At 32.1% G+C, this 20,611-nt stretch overlaps 2 protein-coding genes across 3 annotated transcripts in view; one reads left to right on the forward strand and one right to left on the reverse strand.

Moving 5' to 3' along the window:
- Positions 1-2,417: 2,417 nt before the first annotated feature.
- Positions 2,418-7,740, reverse strand: LOC134706243 (protein YAE1 homolog). Its single transcript, XM_063565006.1, has 3 exons — positions 7,570-7,740; positions 4,493-4,614; positions 2,418-2,985 (listed from the first exon to the last, which is right to left on the reverse strand). The coding sequence occupies exons 1-3, from the start codon at positions 7,711-7,713 to the stop codon at positions 2,814-2,816; spliced, it is 438 nt and encodes a 145-aa protein (XP_063421076.1). The 5' UTR covers positions 7,714-7,740; the 3' UTR covers positions 2,418-2,813.
- A 188-nt stretch (positions 7,741-7,928) lies between these two features.
- Positions 7,929-20,611, forward strand: part of LOC134706244 (zinc finger CCCH domain-containing protein 10-like) — a 121,683-nt gene continuing 109,000 nt past the window's right edge. For both annotated transcript variants that reach the window (XM_063565011.1, XM_063565008.1), the window contains exons 1-2: positions 7,929-8,006; positions 17,313-17,410. The gene's annotated coding sequence lies outside the window, so the exon portion shown is untranslated. The remainder of the gene's footprint in view (positions 8,007-17,312; positions 17,411-20,611) is intronic.

A 20,611-nucleotide genomic window follows, 5' to 3' on the forward strand; every position in this document is an offset into this window, starting at 1 on the left:
TCTCTTGTTCAATCTGTTAGGTGTGGGACCGTGTCAGTTGATGAATCTCCATTCTTAACAACCGTCAGTGTTAGTCGATCGAACGTTTTGATATCAGTGACGTCAGATCTTTGATACTATCTCTCTGTTTAATTTATTGAACACGTTTTGACACTAAAGGAACTTTTGAGTTTGAAGAGAACATTAAGCTGGAGTTAGCATATATTTATAGCGGCTAAGCTAGTCAATTTAATCGTAACTCTTTATGTGTATGACCTAACATTAATGCCTGTTTGCCCTCGTGATGCAAACTTTCCCTTTTTGAGTATTTATTGTTTTGCTCTTGTTTTACACTGTTGCTGGTGGAACCATTGCTTTGTGGTTTGTCCTAATTTGTTTCAGCCTAAGAGTTATTCTGATTTGTCGGTTTATATATGTCTTTTGTTGTTGGGATTAGAAAATGTAGTATGATTGCATTGTCAGTCTGATGGTTACTTCCTTATGTTTTCCTCTCTTTTTCCAAGTGTTTTCATTTTGGTTATGCATGATGCCCGATGATAGAAAAGTGCAATATGGTTTCAAGGCACTGCAATTAGAAGGGGTCCAATTTATCATATTTTCAAAACTAGTTGATACCAAAATTCCTAATAAAGTTTTTTTTCAATAACTTTAACAAGTCATGAAGTCATTAACAAAAACTATAAATTGCAGAATGGTTGACAACATGACAAGAGTGCACCCACTGCACTGTCCATTACTTTACTGACCGTGATTGCCCTGATTTATTGTTAAAAGTTTTAAAAGTCATATAGATAACGGTTTTACTATGAAGTATCACATAAACTAAACACCATCGGAGTATCCATGACAATAAGGTCCACATTTAACAATAAATCCTTACACTAAATATAGTTGCCCTTTTGCTTATCTAGTACCATAGAAGCAGACCAAACCATAATCAAAGACAAGTGCTTGTAAGCACTGAAAGGAAAAATATTGCTTTAATTTATCAGTATGTCAAAACTACAATTATGGACAATGACATCATTGAAAATTTTAGTCATTCACCTTGCACAAGTTATGCAATTTTATTGCAAATTTAACATCATTTTGTAACTTAAGTATCTGAGCATGTACTGCCAAATTTCTGGAAAAATTCATGGGTAGGATGTTTAGAATGTTATGATAAATGCACTATATTTTGTGTATTTCAAAGTAAACCTTAGAAGATTTGGATATCAGGTCAGTACCATAGAGTTTTAATTGTATTTCATGCAATCTTTTACCAAAAACTATTAAAACATTGACCAATGTACCATGAAAAGACCTCAAGGTCAGATGATACATGTCATTCAGACATGTCTACCATACAAACATTTCCTAACACTAAATATAGTTGACTACTTACAGCATCTAAGAAGAAGACCAACATAGCAACTTTAATGTTAGTTTAAATTAACCAGCAAATCAGGAAAATTAGGTCAAAGTCAAATGTAAACTACTAGAATTAAAATTACACCTTACAATCATTTCATACATCACATATGCTAATAGTGTCTGAGAGCAGACCTAATTACATTAACTTTAACCCTAATCATTGATCCATTAAGGTCAGGTGACATGTAGACGTAATTGGAACCCAATTTCAAATGTTATAGTTATATATAATAAGTGAGAAATTCAAATGGCAAAAAACAATGCATTTTTAAGTGTTTTTTAAACCATGAAAACAAGGTGAAAGACAATGAGCATAGGACAGACTGAAACTTCTGAACATAAGTATCTATCTGTATCTACCCTTTGAAATATACAATGTTTTACAAATTGTTTACAACACTGTAAGATCATAATGTAAAATTGAGAATGGAAATGGGGAATGTATCAAAGAGACAACAACCCGACCAAATAAAAATCAACAGCAGAAGGTCACCAACAGGTCTTCAATGTAGCGAGAAATTCCCGCACACGGAGGCGTCCTTCAGCTGGCCCCTAAACAAATATATACAAATAATGTCTCTAGATATCATTTAAAAGTTTTAAAAAGAGATGTGGTAATAAATCTCAGCGGCTAATCCAGCCATTTTAAAAAGGGGGTTCCCAACCAAGGATAAAGGGGGAAAGTGGTTCCAATTATATGTCCCCATTCAACTGCATTGATCGTCCCCCAAAAAAGGGGGGTTCCAACCCCTGGAACCCCCTCTCTGTATCCACAACTAAATTTTAAGTCAAAATTGGGAGGTAAATCTTCTAGGGGTTTAAAGATAAAGCCTAGATAATTCTAGTAAAAAATCACTACTTAAACTAGGTATCTAATTGTCCCTGTCTGCCAACTATCCATCCAACTTTCTACCATTTTACTGCTATAACTTTGTGCAACCCAGCAATACAATTATAATCCCCCTTTTATCAATGGGGTGCTGTAAGAAATTGAAAGTGCATGTATCTCAAAGCTTTAAAGTGTTAAGATAAATCATATAAGACTGTGACAGTATCAAATGTTTATTGTAGACAAAACTGTTCTTCATTAAGACATTTGTGTAGATATTTCTGTTGTATCAAAAAAATAACCCTGGTCTTACTCCAGCTACTGAATAAACTTCTAATGCAAGCCTTTAAAAGATTTTTCAATTATAAACACTGTATTTTTGTGCTTAAAACTTCAAACCATCATTGACTACATTATCAAAGACAAGTACATATTCAGCTGATTAAAGTATGGTCATAATCAGAATTGTTTTGCTTCATCAAGACACTGTTGTTACTGGACACTTTCCCATTGGACATTTTCCGTATGTTGTCCACATATATACATGTATATGCTTAATGATTGTAAATCAAAATATTTTCTGACTTTTAAGTATTTTCATCTCATTGATATTTCGACTTTTTGATGCATTTATTAGGTCTTTTTCCAACTGTGTTATATGATTTAACTGTTTTTGAAGTTCCTTTTCATCTTCAGAACTTATGCCTTGATCATGTTGGTACTGGCAAGATAATCTAGCACTGAAATAAAAAATAAAAAGATTAAAAAGATTATTAATATAAAATGTTAGGCAGCAACCATTTGATTTTCGTGGGGGGGGGTATGTTTTTTTTTTCCTGTGCAAACTATTTTTTCGCCTTCGGTGAAGAACAATCTATTTTTTTAGCGACAAACCGAAAACAATTTTTGTTCTTTCAATTTAAGCATAACATATAGTGGCAGCTGAGGGTGAAACAAACAATTTTTTTTTCTCAGGGACCAAAACAAATTATTTGTTGGAAAAAACCTGGAAACAAACTTTTTTTCCAAAAAAACCCAGAGCCACCCCAGAAAATCAAATGGTTGCTGCCTTATATGACAGCAAAAATTTATCAAGCAAACTCAAGGATTAAACATTAACAGGACAAACTTGTGTACACGCCTATGATAAGTCTTTCTAACTTTTGTTTAAAAGTTTATATATTTATTCTTCAAATAAAAAAATAACATCCAAATATTCAAGTACTGGATGTCTTTATGTGATTTGTATTGAAGGGTTGTTGCCACTCTGGAAGAAGCTTAAATATACAAGTTTCTTAGGATTCTATTGATTGCTTGTAATTTGCTTTATGTCCAGTGGCAAATATTTCATTCATATTATAGACAATATTTCATATAATACAACAGAACTTTATCAATTATTATTAGTTTTATTTTCATATACTTTTTACTCATAGAATTTTAACAGTAGTCTCAAAGGGTTTGTCACTACTAGCGGAAAAGGAACTAATTACCCTTCCAGAATATCTGCATTATTTTTTTAAGTACATGTCACTCTTTGTTTTTTGTGGTTTACAAATGTACGTTTCTTTGATTTAAGATTTCTGTGTTATTTTTTTGTAATTGTTATTTATGGTGTTATCTGTTGTTAGCTTTGATGGCTTTTTTCAGTGACTGTTATTTTTGTTATTGCCTATATATATGTAAATATCCCTCTTTTTTTAAAACATATACTGGTATCCAATAAAGGGTGCAGAAAAATAAACAGTGGGTCATATTATATATTACAAATTATTATTTCAGTTTCTTTGATATCAAATATAAATCGAAACTAATTGTGCAATGTTTAACCTATTTTTAATTAAATTTTATATAATGTTTTAAAACTGTATCAGTGGCAGATCCAGGGGGAGTGTTCCGGGGGTTGGAACCCCCCTTTTTTTTCAGATGACCAATGCATTTGAATGGGGACATATAGTTGGACCCCCCCCCCCCCTTTGTCCTGGGTTGGAAACCCCCTTTTTAAAATGTCTGCATCCGCTCCTGTATATTGTGATTATTCTGCTAATTTGAGGTGCTGTGATTGGCAAATAAAACAATTGATTTGGGTATTCAACATGCATTATATAATAGATTATATAACTGAATTTTGATCTTTGTATATTTCATCTGCCTCATTTCTTGGAAGGTATACTAATATGTCCTCTAATTGAAGCCTTTCATAAAGGCTCATATGTAAATAGTGATAGATTTAACTTAAATATGCACCTAATTTCTCCTCTCTGTTTTGCCAGTTTATAGAGAGTCTGAGCACCATCTGAAAACCCTTCATTGAACCCCTTCTGAAGTTTTGATTCTTTCCCCGACGTTAATCCTTCTCTGTATCCTCCCTGCAACAAAATTAATAATAATTAAAAACATGTAAATTTCTCACAAATTTATAAAGACAATTAAAATATTTATCAATTTTTATGTTCAAATCACATTTGCTCCCATTCTTGTTCGCACTCTTTTGGTTAAATCTCTCATCAATGATTATTTTGGCTTTTCAATTTATTTGAATGTTCTTTGGATTCTCCTATTTTCTTCAAAAGCAAAAAAAAATCATTTTCTCCTATGTTCTATTTTAGCACTAGGAGCTATGTTTCTTTACATACAAGGAAATAAAATTTATACTAGATACATGTACTCTGAAACTCATTTAGCCTAACTTTAGCTGCAGTTTCAAAGGAGAAGATTTTTTAAAGTAAGTCAACATGATGAACAAATTGTGAAAAAAGTCTTTAAAGGGCAATAACTCCTTAAGGGGTCAATTGACAATTTTGGTCTAATTGACTTATTTGTAGATCTTACTTTGCTGAACATTATTGCTGTTTACAGTTTATCTCTATCTATAATAATATTCAAGATAATAACCAAAAACAGCAAAATTTCCTTAAAATTATCAATTCAAGGGCAGCAACCCAACAACAGAATGTCTGATTCATCTGAAAATTTCAGGGCAGATAGATCTTGACCTGATAAACAATATTACCCCCTGTCAGATTTGCTCTAAATGCTTTGGTTTTTGAGTTATAAGCCAAAAACTGCATTTGACCCCTATGTTCTATTTTTAACAATGGCGACCATGTTTGTTGATAGAACAAAATTTCGGATACAATTTATCAAACTAGATACCATAAGAAACATTCAGTTAAAGTTTGGAAGTATTTGGCCCAGTAGTTTCAGAGGAGAAGATTTTTGTAAAAGATTACTAAGATTTACGAAAAATGGTTAAAAATTGACTATAAAGGACAATAACTCCTAAAGGGGTCAACTGACCATTTCGGTCACGTTGACTTATTTGTAAATCTTACTTTGCTGAACATTATTGCTGTTTACAGTTTATCTCTATCTATAATAATATTCAAGATAATAACCAAAAACATCAAAATTTTCTTAAAATTACCAATTCAGGGGCAGCAACCCAACAACAGAATGTCTGATTCATCTGAAAATTTCAGGGCAGATAGATCTTGACCTGATAATCAATATTACCCCATGTCAGATTTGCTCTAAATGCTTTGGTTTTTGAGTTATAAGCCAAAAACTGCATTTGACCCCTATGTTCTATTTTTAGCAATGGCGGCCATGTTTGTTGATAGATCAAAACTTCGGATACAATTTACAAACTAGATACCCTAAGGAACATCCAGTTAAAGTTTGGAAGTATTTGGCCCAGTAGTTTCAGAGGAGAAGATTTTTGTAAAAGATTACTAAGATTTACGAAAAATGGTTAAAAATTGACTATAAAGGGCAATAACTCCTAAAGGGGTCAACTGACCATTTCAGTCACGCTAACTTGTTTGTAAATCTTACTTTGCTGAACATTATTGCTGTTTACAGTTTATCTCTATCTATAATAATATTCAAGATAATAACCAAAAACAGCAAAATTTCCTTAAAATTACCAATTCAGGGGCAGCAACCCAACAACGGGTTGTCTGATTTATCTGAAAATTTCTGGGCAGATAGATCTTGACCTAATGAACATTTTTACCCCTGTAAGATTTGCTCTAAATGCTTTGGTTTTTGAGTTATAAGCCAAAAACTGCATTTGACCCCTATGTTCTATTTTTAGCAATGGCAGCCATGTTTGTTGATAGATCAAAACTTCGGATACAATTTATCAACTAGATACCCTAAGGAACATTCAGTTAAAGTTTGGAAGTATTTGGCCCAGTAGTTTCAGAGGAGAAGATTCTTGAATTGCTTGATTTCTTGTTATTGAATTGTTTAATAAATTCCATGTTTAATCTGAACTGAAATGTTCTGTGCTGCGCACAACACTTTCTAACAAACAAAATAGTATACTTTCAATGGATCCCGGAATATATGTGCTGCGCACAACACTATCTAACCAAAATACATTGTATGGAAAGTGTTATTAACCACTCAAAAGATTATAATACCAAATAAACATGAAATTTATTATAAATTTTAAACACAAGAAATCAAGCAAATTCCATAATTAGAAATAATTCCAAGTTCAAATAATAGCCTGTTATGTTTAATGTATGTCTACATCTACATCTTACAACGATCCATCCCTAAATTGATGACTATACGTCGGCACATCACAAATAGACACTTAATAAAATAAAAAGTAACAATCTAATGAGTGCATTAAGGTTCATCATAACCTTTTGGCTAAAATGGCCGTATTTACACCCCAAATTTTACTCTGAGTACAGACTAACCTATACACCTGCAACAGTTTTAAGGGATGGCAGGAACTAGATATATAAATTTTAAATGCATTTTATGTTTCAGAAAATTAATAACTTTTCTAGATTTTGCTATCCATTTTTTTTCGTTCCTGCAGAAGGTGCAAAAATTAACTAAGTAGTGAAAACGATTGAGAAGCTCCCCTCATATAATCAATGTTGTGAGTAGTATTGATTTAAATGGACAATAGGTGGACAATAGACACCTGTAAACAATAGGTGATTTAACAGGTTTAAACTGTGTAACTGAGTGGACCGTATCAAATGAAACTCGGATGTTTGTTTATTTTGCTATCTTCTGCAGACTGGAAAAAAATGCACATCAAAATGCAGGTAAGTTTTTAATTTTCTGAAACATAGACTTCATATAACTTTTATATATCTAGTTCCTGCCATGCCTTAAAACTTTCCTAAATGTACCAGTTTGTCTGTACTCATAGTAATTTTTGAGGTGTAAACACGGCCATATTTTTCAATTCCTTATGATGAACCTTAATTAAAAATTAAATTTGTGCAAAAATAAAAAATAGAACTCATTTACATATATGTTCAAACATGTATATATGTGTATTAAGAAACCTCCAATAGTCCTGACTGTATCTTTTTCCATTCCTTCGAAACAATACGATCATCATCTACATCTTCATCAAATATATCATCTGTTTTCTCTTCATTTTCAAACTGTTTGCTCAGACTGTTTTTGTCGGCCATTTTAAGAGTCATGTGATCAGGAATATTACATTAAAGTGTATTCCTAATTAATTTGGAAAAATGTATATACAAGATATGCATCAGTCATTTCGTTTTTTGTCTTGTTTAAAATAAATGTGAATATTGATGATCATAAATACTTATTCAAAGGCAATAGTCACGAAGTTCATCGCATATTATTAAACCAAAAAAGGTTACCCTAGTATAAATAGTTTTAACACTACACCATTCTGTTCTCCCGCAGAAAATATTGAACTTCCAGAACACTTAAAGTATCTATTTCTTAGTAAAAGAAGACACCACATGTAAGCATTCCTATTGGATATCAAGTAGTAACATCACAAAGCCACTCTGCAAAGTAATTCATGAACTGTCATATTGTTTTACTCACCTGCACCTGAAAATTATTATTGTACAAACACAACGTCACAAGCAATGCTTGATGACTAGTGACACTTGTCCCATACTTTTTTTTACCAATATATAACACAAGTACCTAACTTGAATTATTGTTTAAACTTGCTTACTTTTTCGTCATCGAACAAATAAAGGATTGTCATTTATGTCATTTAATGATTTTAACACTTTAACGGATTATGTACCCTTGTGTTGTTACAATGCTAAACATATGGACATTTTGTAGAAAATCCACAGCATTTATAATTGTACCCTCATATTTGGCAATTTCATGACTGATATATATAGGATTATTGCATGCAATGCTAGCATTGATTTCCTTTAAACGAGTTTATTAATGTAGCTATTGGTTAAAACAAATTAAAATATGGACCAAATCAAGTGCACCTTTTAGGGTGTGCTCGACTTTAGTGACTAAGCACAAGGAATTTTGGAATTTACAGGTTGCGTAGAACTTTAAAAAAAAAAAAAGAAACACTAGCACATCAAAGAAAAGAAACTGAGTAATCTATGTTTTAAATTTTATAAAAAAAAACTCTATTATATTTTCTTTAAAAATCATGGTTTATTTGCCTCAAAGTACTTTTTTCTATTAAATGCAATGAAACAATTAATAATAATGCTTTGCATCAAGTTTCCCCTTGGTATATGTACGAAATGGCCTATCTCTATTATTCATTACATCTGTAGTTATGATACAATTGAAGTTTGAAAAATTCGTACAAAAATGGCTACAGAACGGGTCATAAACCTTAATGTAATTATAAGAGTGGGTCTCATTGGGGTCTAGCAGTTTAAGCGTGATGTGGGATTGGCCAAATTTTTTAAGCGTGACAAGAAAGTTGAATAATTAGGCACTCAACAGTTTACTTTTTGTATATAAATAAGGCCGTTAGTTTTCTTGTTTGAATTGTTTTACATTGTCATTTTGGGGCCTTTTGGCAGCTCACTATGCAGTATGGGCTTTGCTTATTGTTGAGGTGACCTATAATTAATTATTATATATGTCTGTGTCATTTGGTCTCTTGTGGAGAATTGTCTCATTGGCAATCAATGAATCATACAACATGTTCTTTTTTATCTTATGTAAGGCGTCAAAGCGTAAAAGTATGATAATCTTTTAAGACATTATAATTACTTGGTCATTCAATAAATCTCATTTTGTAGAAAAAATATTTTGCTTCCGTAAAAAATTAGAAAAAAATATCATTTCAACATAAAGTTTAAAAAAAGTATATGATGTTGAAAGAAATAGTTCATTTTTGTTTAAGATTGGCAAAAATTGTACTTTAAAGAAAAGATCTACAAACATGAGGAAAGAAATTTGAACCAAAATTTTTATTGAGAATTTGTAAATGTAGTTCATCATACTGTGATTGATTAAATTTAAAGACCTTGTTTCTACTGCAGAGATGATGAATTTTTTGGATTTTACTATACATTGAACCACCGTCATCAGTACACCAGATATAGGTACTAACCAAGCGGGCATGATCGATTTTGACCTTACAAGGTAACGAAGATCTTTGTTTTGCTTTATCAATATTCAATGTACATTTCTCAACATTTGAAATTCCTGCTCCCAAATAAGTTTTGCATCGATTTTGTCCTATTCATAAAACAACTTTGATAATTAAATAAGAATAATTAACTTGTTCATGCCCAAATAGTTGTGAAAGTCAACACCCACTTGTTGAGACATTTACATGTTTTATCTGAAAGAAACCTAATACAGGGCAACAGTAATGGTTACCATTCATAAACCTACCTGTGATTACTCATTCCTTGAAACTGTTTGGGTAATAAACGAGTATGAATATAAAGTTTTAGTGTACGGCGTACAACAACTTAACTATGCACCGTACATAAGATTTATGTGGTCAGCTAAACACTGTACACAACGCTTTTTTTGGGATACGATTGCTGTCAAGCAATCTGTAGACTTTTACTGTTGACTCATGTTACATTCCCTCACGTCAGTCGTTTTATTCTAAACATTTAGCAACATCTCAGATTCTTATGATTGTCTTGCTTTAAAAGGTAAAAACAAGCAAAACGATTGAACATAACCAACTTTCCTGTAATGTTTTACTCATTATCTTCATGTGTGATATTTTCCTCGACTTATATGCGTGTTTTTAACAACACAGAAAATCAGAATTAAACAGTATTTATATTTAGTGTTTTTATAAATTTAGAAACATGTCAGAGGAAATTCCCAAATATGCCAGATAACTTGCGAGAGTTCTCTGAGACTGAATTCCGATCGATTATTCTATTTCTGTCATAAGAACTGAAGTGGAGTATTTCTATATTTTACCGTTATGAAACTGATATTTGATACTGTACTCTCATAAAGAAATGGAGAACCATTTATAATATCATTTAATACACGTTCTTGTTCCAAATCGCAAGTCGCCGTTTGTTTATAATTAGTGCGCATGTGCGGTCTCATTAATTAGAGACAAGAAGAATTTAGAGACAAGAAGCGACAAGAAGAATAATAAATATTAAAAGAATATGCAAAAGAAAACGATTTCAACGACAGGAAAGTTAATATTGATAGAAAAAAAAGAAACTTGTAAATCTAATTCAGTTGCTACATTTATTTTAATGATATTTTATTAGGTATCACAGGAAGTATAACGTTTACCCTGTCGTTTTTAGCTCACCTGGCCCGAAGGGCCAAGTGAGCTTTTCCCATCACTTTGCGTCCGGCGTCCGGCGTCGTCCGTCGTCCGTCGTCCGTCGTCTGTCGTCCGTCGTCCGTCGTCCGTCGTCGTTGTTAACTTTTACAAAAATCTTCTCCTCTGAAACTACTGGGCCAAATTAAACCAAACTTGGCCACTATCATTATTGGGGTATCTAGTTTAAAAAATGTGTCCGGTGACCCGGCCAACTAACCAAGATGGCCGCCATGGCTAAAAATAGAACATAGGGGTAAAATGCAGTTTTTGGCTTATAACTCAAAAACCAAAGCATTTAGAGGAAATCTGACATGGGGTAAAAATGTTTATCAGGGCAAGATCTATCTGCCCTGAAATTTTCAGATGAATCGGTCAACCCGTTGTTGGGTTGCTGCCCCTGAATTGGTAATTTTGTGGAAATTTTGCAGTTTTTGGTTATTATCTTGAATATTATTATAGATAGAGATAAACTGTAAACAGCAATAATGTTCAGCAAAGTAAGATCTACAAATAAGTCAACATGACCAAAATGGTCAGTTGACCCGTTTAGGAGTTATTGCCCTTTATAGTCAATTTTTAACCATTTTTCGTAAATTAAAGTAATCTTTTACAAAAATCTTCTCCTCTGAAACTACTTGGCCAAATTAATCCAAACTTGGCCACAATCATCATTGGGGTATCTAGTTTAAAAAATGTGTGGCGTGACCCAGTCAACCAACCAAGATGGCAGCCACGGCTAAAAATAGAACATAGGGGTAAACTGCAGTTTTTGGCTTATAACTCAAAAACCAAAGCATTTAGAGGAAATCTGACATGGGGTAAAAATGTTTATCAGGTCAAAATCTATCTGCCCTGAAATTTTCAGATGAATCGGTCAACCCGTTGTTGGGTTGCTGCCCCTGAATTGGTAATTTTGTGGAAATTTTGCAGTTTTTGGTTATTATCTTGAATATTATTATAGATAGAGATAAACTGTAGACAGCAATAATGTTTAGTAAAGTAGGATTTACAAATAAGTCAACATGACCGAAATGGTCAGTTGACCCGTTTAGGAGTTATTGCCCTTTATAGTCAATTTTTAACCATTTTTCGTAAATCTTAGTTATCTTTTACAAAAATCTTCTCCTCTGAAACTACTGGGCCAAATTAATCCAGACTTGGCAATCATCATCTTTGGGGTATCTTGTTTTAAAAATGTGTCCGGTGACCCGACTTTCAAATCAAGATGGCCGCCACAGCTAAAAATAGAACATAGGGGTAAAATGCAGTTTTTGGCTTATAACTCAAAAACCAAAGCATTTAGAGCAAATCCAACACGGGGTAAAATTATTACTCAGATCAAGATCTATCTGCCCTATAATTTTCAGATGAATCTGACAACCCATTGTTGGGTTGCTGCCCCTGAATCGGTAATTTTAAGGAAATTTTGCTGTTTTTGGTTATTATCTTAAATTTTATTATAGATAGAGATAAACTGTAAACAGCAATTATGTTCAGCAAAGTAAGATTTACAAATAAGTCAACATGACCGAAATTGTCAATTGACCCCCTAAGGAGTTATTGTCCTTTATAGTCAATTTTTAACAATTTTCATAAAATTTGTAAATTTTTATTAACATTTTCCACTGAAACTACTGGGCCAAGTTCATTATAGATAAGATAAATGTAAGCAGCAAGACTAGTAAAGTAAGATTTACAAACACATCACCATCACCAAAACACAATTTTGTCATGAATCCATCTGCTTCCTTTGTTTAATATTCACATAGACCAAGGTGAGCGACACAGGCTCTTTGGAGCCTCTAGTTTTGTATTACTTTTATTTGTGTTTTAGAACAATAATATATTTTGTCTTATAATTTGTTTTAAAAACTATTTTTGTTCAATATATAATAAACTTGCAAAATACATTTGTGCATAATTGTCCAGAAAATACGTACACAAATTGTGAAATACAAATTAAGAACTGAAATCAAACAAGAGGAAAACATAATTAAATGTGAATATTTTTCATCATTTTGTTTAATGTATTGTCTCATTTAACAATATTTATCATGTTTATGCATATTGATGACAATCTTGAGTTTGCAACAGGTGTTCACTATTTACAATAATTGTATATTCTGGTGCGTGTAATAGTTGAAAGTGTTTGTTGGCGGTTATTGTAGCAATAAAACAAGGGACACGCGCCTCCTTAATCTCATTTGATGCTCTAAATTGTGTATTACCTTAGAATGAAGCCACAGCTAATGTTGGTCCTATCAGGAAAAATTAATTGTACAGTTAGATAGGAAAGAATATTTCATGTTTTTGTTTCAATAAATCCTTCAAAAAGTGACAAATCTTTGTTTTCATTTTCATTTTATAGTGTTTACATTTCCTTTTTTAATTTCTTCATCTATCAATATGATAATAAAAACTACACAATCCCTTCCTGGCAAATTTTTAATTTCTTCATCCATCAATATATCTTAAAAAATTATTTTGATGTAAAGGAGTAGGTCCGGTAAGAGCCCTTTTTGGCCCCAAAATATAGCAGTTTTACAAAATTGTTAAAAGGTAAACTTTTAGTTATTTATTGGATAGTAGAATGGTTCTGCTACATAAATATTGGCTGTTTTTGGCAATACAATGCACATATATTGAGTACTAGCACCATTAAGTCATGCTAAATTACTGAAATCATCAAAATTCAAGCATTTTAGTTAAATTTTAGACGGTTTCCGTGTAAAACGAAAGTGGCCGCATTCGTGTTCATCCAAAATATTAAAATGGAAGTTGTATTTGATGATAATACATAACATATATAAAGATTGAGGATGAACACGGATGCGGCCACTTTCATTTTTGACAAAAACCATCTCAAAAGTGACATTTTTCGCATATTTGGTAGATTTTTCATATTTTAGCTTGAATCGGATCGTTTTTTAAGACTAAATGAGTTAAAATCTTTAACAAAAAATAATTGAAACAAATGAAATAGACACTTAAGTGTTAAAAAAGTGGTCAAAATCTTTCGTCAGATGAAACTGGAATTTGAGGCCAAAATCGGTCCTTACCGGACCTACTCCTTTGTATTTGATAAAAAAAAAAAAAAATGTTTTCTTGTCGCTTTTTGTCACTAATTTTTTTCTTCTTGTCGCTTCTTGACGCTTTTTGTCTCTAATTAGTAAGACCCTGTATGCGTATAGTTTTCCTGATTTCAAGGGGTATCAGATTGAGTGATTACCCGCTTCATTGGTTAATTTGAAACTCATGGGATTCTTTCTATGTCTGTCTGCTATTGAGGGTTATTGTTGTTGCATAACTTTAAATCATATGCATAATTTAAATTAAAATAAATGCTTCATCGTAAAAATTACTTATAACACCCCTTCAGCCGAAATGGGGTCTTCCATATTATCGTTTCGAGTTGTCTCCCTTCTGGAAGTATTCGTCAAGAAAAATTAACTCGTTAATGCCGATAAACGTTGTATTATAAAAGAACGATCTCAATTTAAAAAGAGGAGTGTGTACGGAAAGGAGTCATGCCCTCTGACCCAAAGGAACTTCAATATTTAAAGAGTAAGAAATGGGGTTCCTCTTAATCTGGTTCGCTGATTATATATAGCTTCGCACCGAAGGTTAGTGTAGCGATAAGCGAACACAACAGGGGCCCAGTTTAGGGTTCCTCCTAGAATTACGGTGATAAGATATGAAATCAAGTTAACTCGTACCACGGCAACTCGAACCAAAAAAAAGTTAACTTGTACCACTGAGAAGTCGTACCATTCAGAAAAATATATTAAAAAATATGATGTTTTATGGGTTTTTGTTTGTAAACTTAATATAAATAAAGTTGAATTACTTGAATTTTATACAGGATTTTAATGAAAACTTAGACAAAAATAATGTTTTTAAAAATTATTGTTTTAACTGATCTTTCAAACTAGAACATAGGCGGTTTCAGCCCCCCCCTTTTCGTGGGAAAAATTTGGTTGATTATAAAGGGAATCATTGAAGCATGACTGGAGCAGGCCCCTCTTAGGTCGGTCAGCGGGCCCCTCTTAGGAAAAGTTCTGGATCCGCCACTGTAGAACTTAATCCAGAAGAAAGTTAAAACATTGCTTTAACTGTACCTTAAATTGAATATATAAATACATATATATATATATATCCAGTTTAAGTTAATTAAAGCTGTAATCCATGATCACAAATTGAATGCTATGTTTACAATTGTTGAAAGCCATGTGCTTTTTTGGCGGGAAAAACTGAGGAGGACCCCTTAACAGGAATCAGTTACATTTCATTGTTATTTATAGACAGTAAAAATAATTTTGGCAATCATTTTGACTAGTTGCTAAGATTTAATTATTCATGAAAAATTTTCTTCAGGTGAAACTGTTAATACTTTAATTATCTACATCTGCCACAATATTTTCTTTCCAATAGACAAGGAACATTAGCTACAAATTGGTCATTGTACTTTCAAATTATGTGCATTTTACAGACTTAAGATGTGTTGAGTGAAAGTAACGTATATCATGTATTACCATCATTTAACACCATTTAAATGCATTTAAATAAGTTGGTACAAGTTAGCAGTGGTACGAGTTTGCATTGGTACAATTCTTTTTTAGTGGTACATGTACAGGTTTACAATGGTACGGGTTAGTTTATAATAATTCGATAAAACACAATAAGTACATGGCTCATACACTTGTAACCGGGATTGGCTATTCTTAAAGTTGAGTGACTATTCAGATTATTACATTTTGCATGTGCAGTTGAATTAGTTTTGAAAATAATACTATCCAGCTGTACCAGGTTTACCGGCCAAAAATGCTTGAGACTCACGCATGTTCATGCTTTTTTGCGGCAGTATCATTGGATCCATTTTTGTCGAGCTTCGACTTTAGTCGAAAAAGCGAGACATAGCGATCCTACATTCCGTCGGCGTCGGCGTCGGCGTCGTCGGCGGCGTCAACAAATATTCACTCTGTGGTTAAAGTTTTTGAAATTTTAATAACTTTCTTAAAGTAAACTGGATTTCTACCAAACTTGGACAGTAGCTTGTTTATGTTCATAAGATAGTATGCAGAAGTAAATTTTGTAAAAATAAAATTCTATTTTTTCCGTATTTTACTTATAAATGGACTTAGTTTTTCTGCCATAACATTACATTCACTCTGTGGTTAAAGTTTTTGAAATTTTAATAACTTTCTTAAACTATACTGTATTTGTACCAAACTTATACAGAAGCTTGTTTATGATCATAAGATAGTATTCAGAAGGAAATTTTGGAAAAATAAAATTCCATTTTTTCCATATTTTACTTAAAAATGGACTTAGTTTTTCTGCCAGGAAACATTACATTCACTCTGTGGTTAAAGTTTTTGAAATTTTAATAACTTTCTTAAACTATCCTGGGTTTGTACCAAACTTGGACAGAAGCTTGTTTATGATCATAACATAGTATCCAGAAGTAAGTTTTGTTAACAAATAAATCCATTTTTTGTGCATTTTACTTTTAAATGGACTTAGATTTTCTGCCAGGAAACAACGCATTCACTCTGTGGTTAAAATTTTAAAAATTTTAATAACTTTCTTATACTATTTTGGACCTGTTCCAAACTTGGACAGAAGCTTGTTTATGATCAAAAGCTAGTATCTGTATTTTACTCATAAATGGACTTTTTAAAAAAAGTTTTAAAAACATACTGTATTTTTACCAAACTTGGACAGAAGCTTCTTAGAATCATAAGACAGTATCAAGAGGAATATTTTTATTGATTTTATTCCTCTTTTGTTGAGCCTGCAATTAACAGCATAAGTAGGCGAGACACTGGGTTCCGCGGAACCCTTAAGAATTTTTTTCCTCTTTGATCTTTTCAATTTTGGACAAATTTCATGCATTTGCTTAATGAAAATTTGGCAGAACTGCTATACATGTGTCAATGAAAACTATGGCAATCGTATCCCTCAGAGCATTCTGCTCTTTGATTATGAATAAATTATCGAAAAATAACATATGTATGTAAAATTTCAATGCCAATTATTGAAACAGATATACTTATTACACACACACAGTGTCCTTCTATCAGAAAAAGAGTTCTAATGAATATAGAATTATATCGGATGAGACAAGGGCCAACTTCTTTTACAAGTATTTGTACATGCTTTGAGTAATTCCTCTTGTTTTGGGAAAATAATTAGACATCTCTAATCATCAACCGACAACCAAATCATTTCTTAAATCAGCAATTATATTTAGATTGAAGTACACATTGATATTATGTGAACAAAACAAAGATTTTTCATTACCATGTAAGATCAAAATCGCTCACGTCCTCTTGGTTAGTACCTATATCCGTTGTACGATGATACACGGTGTGAACATACTCCTTTAAATAGAAGAACATAGTTGCTTGCCCTTGCCAAGTTCGGGTATAGACGGCCAGAAAAAAATAAGAACATTGATTTGTAAAATAAGTAATTTAAAAATGTTTTTCTCTTCTTCTAATGCAGGCATGACAGGATTGTCATTCAACTGGAGACTTCAATTTCCAAGTTATTTATTCAGAGATTAGTTTCTTAATTCAAGTGTTATAGCTACCAGAAAATATGTAAGTAATGTCTCCTCTAAGATAAAGAAGTTAAGTTTATCAGTAACTAGATTGGTAGTACTTGCATTATGCATCTTAATAAATATATTTAGTAAAGTAATGTACAAATGTACACATGCCCATATTACTGCATGCGTTTGTTTGAAAATAAATGTGTTGTGTTTATATATGCAAAGTCCATACTGCATAGTCAGCTATAAAAGGCCCCAAAATGATAAATGTAAAACAAATCAATAGGAAAACTAAAAGCCTAATTATGTACAAAAATGACCGAAAAGCAAATATGTAACACATCAACAAACCTAATTTTCTAGTATTAATGCATTGATGGTTTGAAATACATCTGTACAAATATCTTAGTATTGCATGTTCAATTGGACTTCCAAAAAATATTTTAGGCAGGTCAAAAAGATCATAAATACTACATTTTTTTATGCCCCACCTACGATAGTAGAGGGGCATTATGTTTTCTGATCTGTGCTTCCGTTCGTTCCGACGTCCGTCTGTTACACTTCAGGTTAAATTTTTTGGTCAAGGTAGTTTTTGATGAAGTTGAAGTCCAATCAACTTGAAACTTAGTATAGATGTTCCCTTTGATAAGATCATTCTAATTTTAATGCCAAATTAGAGAATTTATTCCAATTTCACGGTCCAGTAAACATAGAAAATGATAGTGCAATGCTGTACACTAAGTAAATTGTTAACAGCAATAGAGTGCAATAAAGTATATTATCCACGTTAAAAAAAAAAAAAAAAAAATGATAGTGCGAGTGGGGCATCAGTGTACTGTGGACACATTCTTGTTTACTCCCTGCACTGTCAAAATGTCAGTTTCAGCATAAGCACAACTAGTCACTCATATTATTTATCGGACAAGTCCGGGAAAACACTTCATATTCCATTAGTAAATTATATAATTATTTCTTGTAGGAGAGAAAAAAACCCATTTTGTTTCACACATGCGCATGTATCTCTATAGGCAAAAAAGTAAAAACAAAACATCTTGACTAATCTTTTTGTTGTAAAACTTTGGCTCAAGCAATAAATTTAATTGATAAAATATACTACTTAATGTGTATGTCTAATGATAATATATCTTCAGATACAGTGATCATATGTCATTGTTAACCTTTACCATGGAAATGTACCCAATATTCTAAAAGATCTCTGTTTCAATGTTATCAGAGCAGCTTGTAATTATATATTAATAGACAGAAAATGTACACGGAGAGCACTTAAATCAAGATTTGATAACACAAGAGCTATTATTATAGAAATACATAAAATATAAGCAATTATATAGATAAGAAGATGTGGTATGATTGCCAATGAGACAAATTTTCTCAAGAGTGTATATTTATGAATCCACTGGTTTGTGGAAGTTTTACATACAGATAGATTTGATCACAACCATGAGTGCAATAAACATTATGATTAATTTGGGTGATTGTTATAAAAGTCAAGCAAAGATTTTTCCATTCAGTACATCTTTTGAATTTTATGTCTGAATAAAAGGTGATGTTGTGGATGTCAATAAGACAAGAATCCAAATAGAATGAAGCAGTAAAAACTAGCAAACTTCTTTAACATTATATTTAAATATCTGAGTGCAGTAAGTCTGTGAGGAATAAGAGTTAAGGTTTAGAGTTATTCCCCTTGAACTGATATTACAATTTAATAAAAAATAAAATCACTGGCAAAATTAGTTTTTGTGTATCTATTTCATATAATATTGTAAAAGTGAAATTGAGAAGTTTTTTGAGGGAGTTATTCATGTAGGTTTAATTCAGTTACAATTGTTTATACCTTCAATCAACATTTGTTTCTCTTCTATAAAAAATCATAAAATGTTTCACATTTTGTCATGTCAGGCTATTTAAAGTTGACCATACAGCGACCTTTAACTATCCATATCCTCCTCCTTTGGTGTCCAGTTGAAATGTGTGTCATTGGCAACCACATCTCTATTTTTCTTAATTGATGGGTATGCAAATTTGAAATGTGAATTACTTTTAAAGAGTATAATCTCCATTTAACAGGTCACAGGAACATAACCTTATTATTATGCCCCACCTACGATAGTAGAGGGGCATTCTTTTTTCTTGTCAGTAGGTCCTTTCTTTCGTCCGTCTGTTCGTTCGTTTGTCCGTCCGTCTGTTTGTCCCGCTTCAGGTTAAAGTTTTTGGTCAAGGTAGTTTTTGATGAAGTTAAAGTTACATCAACTTGAAACTTAATACACATGTTCCCTATGACATGATTTTTCTAATTTTAATTCCAAATTAAAGATCTGACACCAATTTTCACGGTCCACTGAACACAGAAAATGTAAGTGCGAGTGGGGCATCCGTGTACTATGGACACATTCTTAAATTGATATTTTGGTTTGGCCTGTTTCTCAATAATTTTTGTTGATATGTTCAGTAACTTTTTTATGTAGTATAATGTAAATACGTCAAATTCCTTTGACTTAATTATCATATTTCAGTTGTCCCATCTATTTCTGGTTACAAGGTAGTTTTATTTAGGATATGTAAATTTATAAGGATATGAATATGGATTTTTCCTTCCAATAATAAAAATATACGTTGATATCTGGGAAATATATTTTTGACTGATTTAATTTCAGGTTTTGTATTCTTTATCTTTCATTCTATTTCAAATAAAATTGAAAATGGGGATTGTGTCAAAGAGACAACAACCCGACCATAGAAAAAACAACAGCAGAAGGTCACCAACAGGTCTTTAATGTAGCGAGAAATTCGCATCCTGCAGCTGTCCCCAAATGTATTACATGGTCTTGTGAGTCTTGAAGATGTCCATTATCACTGCACTAGTTCATATTTTTGTTTAGGGGTCAGCTGAAGCATGACTTCCGGTTGTAGGATTTCGTAGCTGTATTGAAGACCCATTGATGGCCTTCTGCTGTTTAATCTGCTCTATGGTCAGTTGTTGTCTTATAAATGAGACATTCCCAATTTCAAATCTCAATTTTGTTAAACTTTGAAGAATAAAATAGAGAGTCAGACATTGCACATAACATTTCAGGGGAGAGATTTCTGTAAGTACACTTAATAGACAACTGTTAATTAAGGGAACACCTCCTATTGGTGGTTTGATTTCTTAAATATTTAATCCAATAATGGCAACAGATCAACATTTTTTACTCATATAAAATGTAACTTTAATCCCATTTTTGATAGT

This window comes from Mytilus trossulus, chromosome 2, assembly GCF_036588685.1.
Source record: "Mytilus trossulus isolate FHL-02 chromosome 2, PNRI_Mtr1.1.1.hap1, whole genome shotgun sequence".
Classification (NCBI taxonomy): domain Eukaryota; kingdom Metazoa; phylum Mollusca; class Bivalvia; order Mytilida; family Mytilidae; genus Mytilus; species Mytilus trossulus.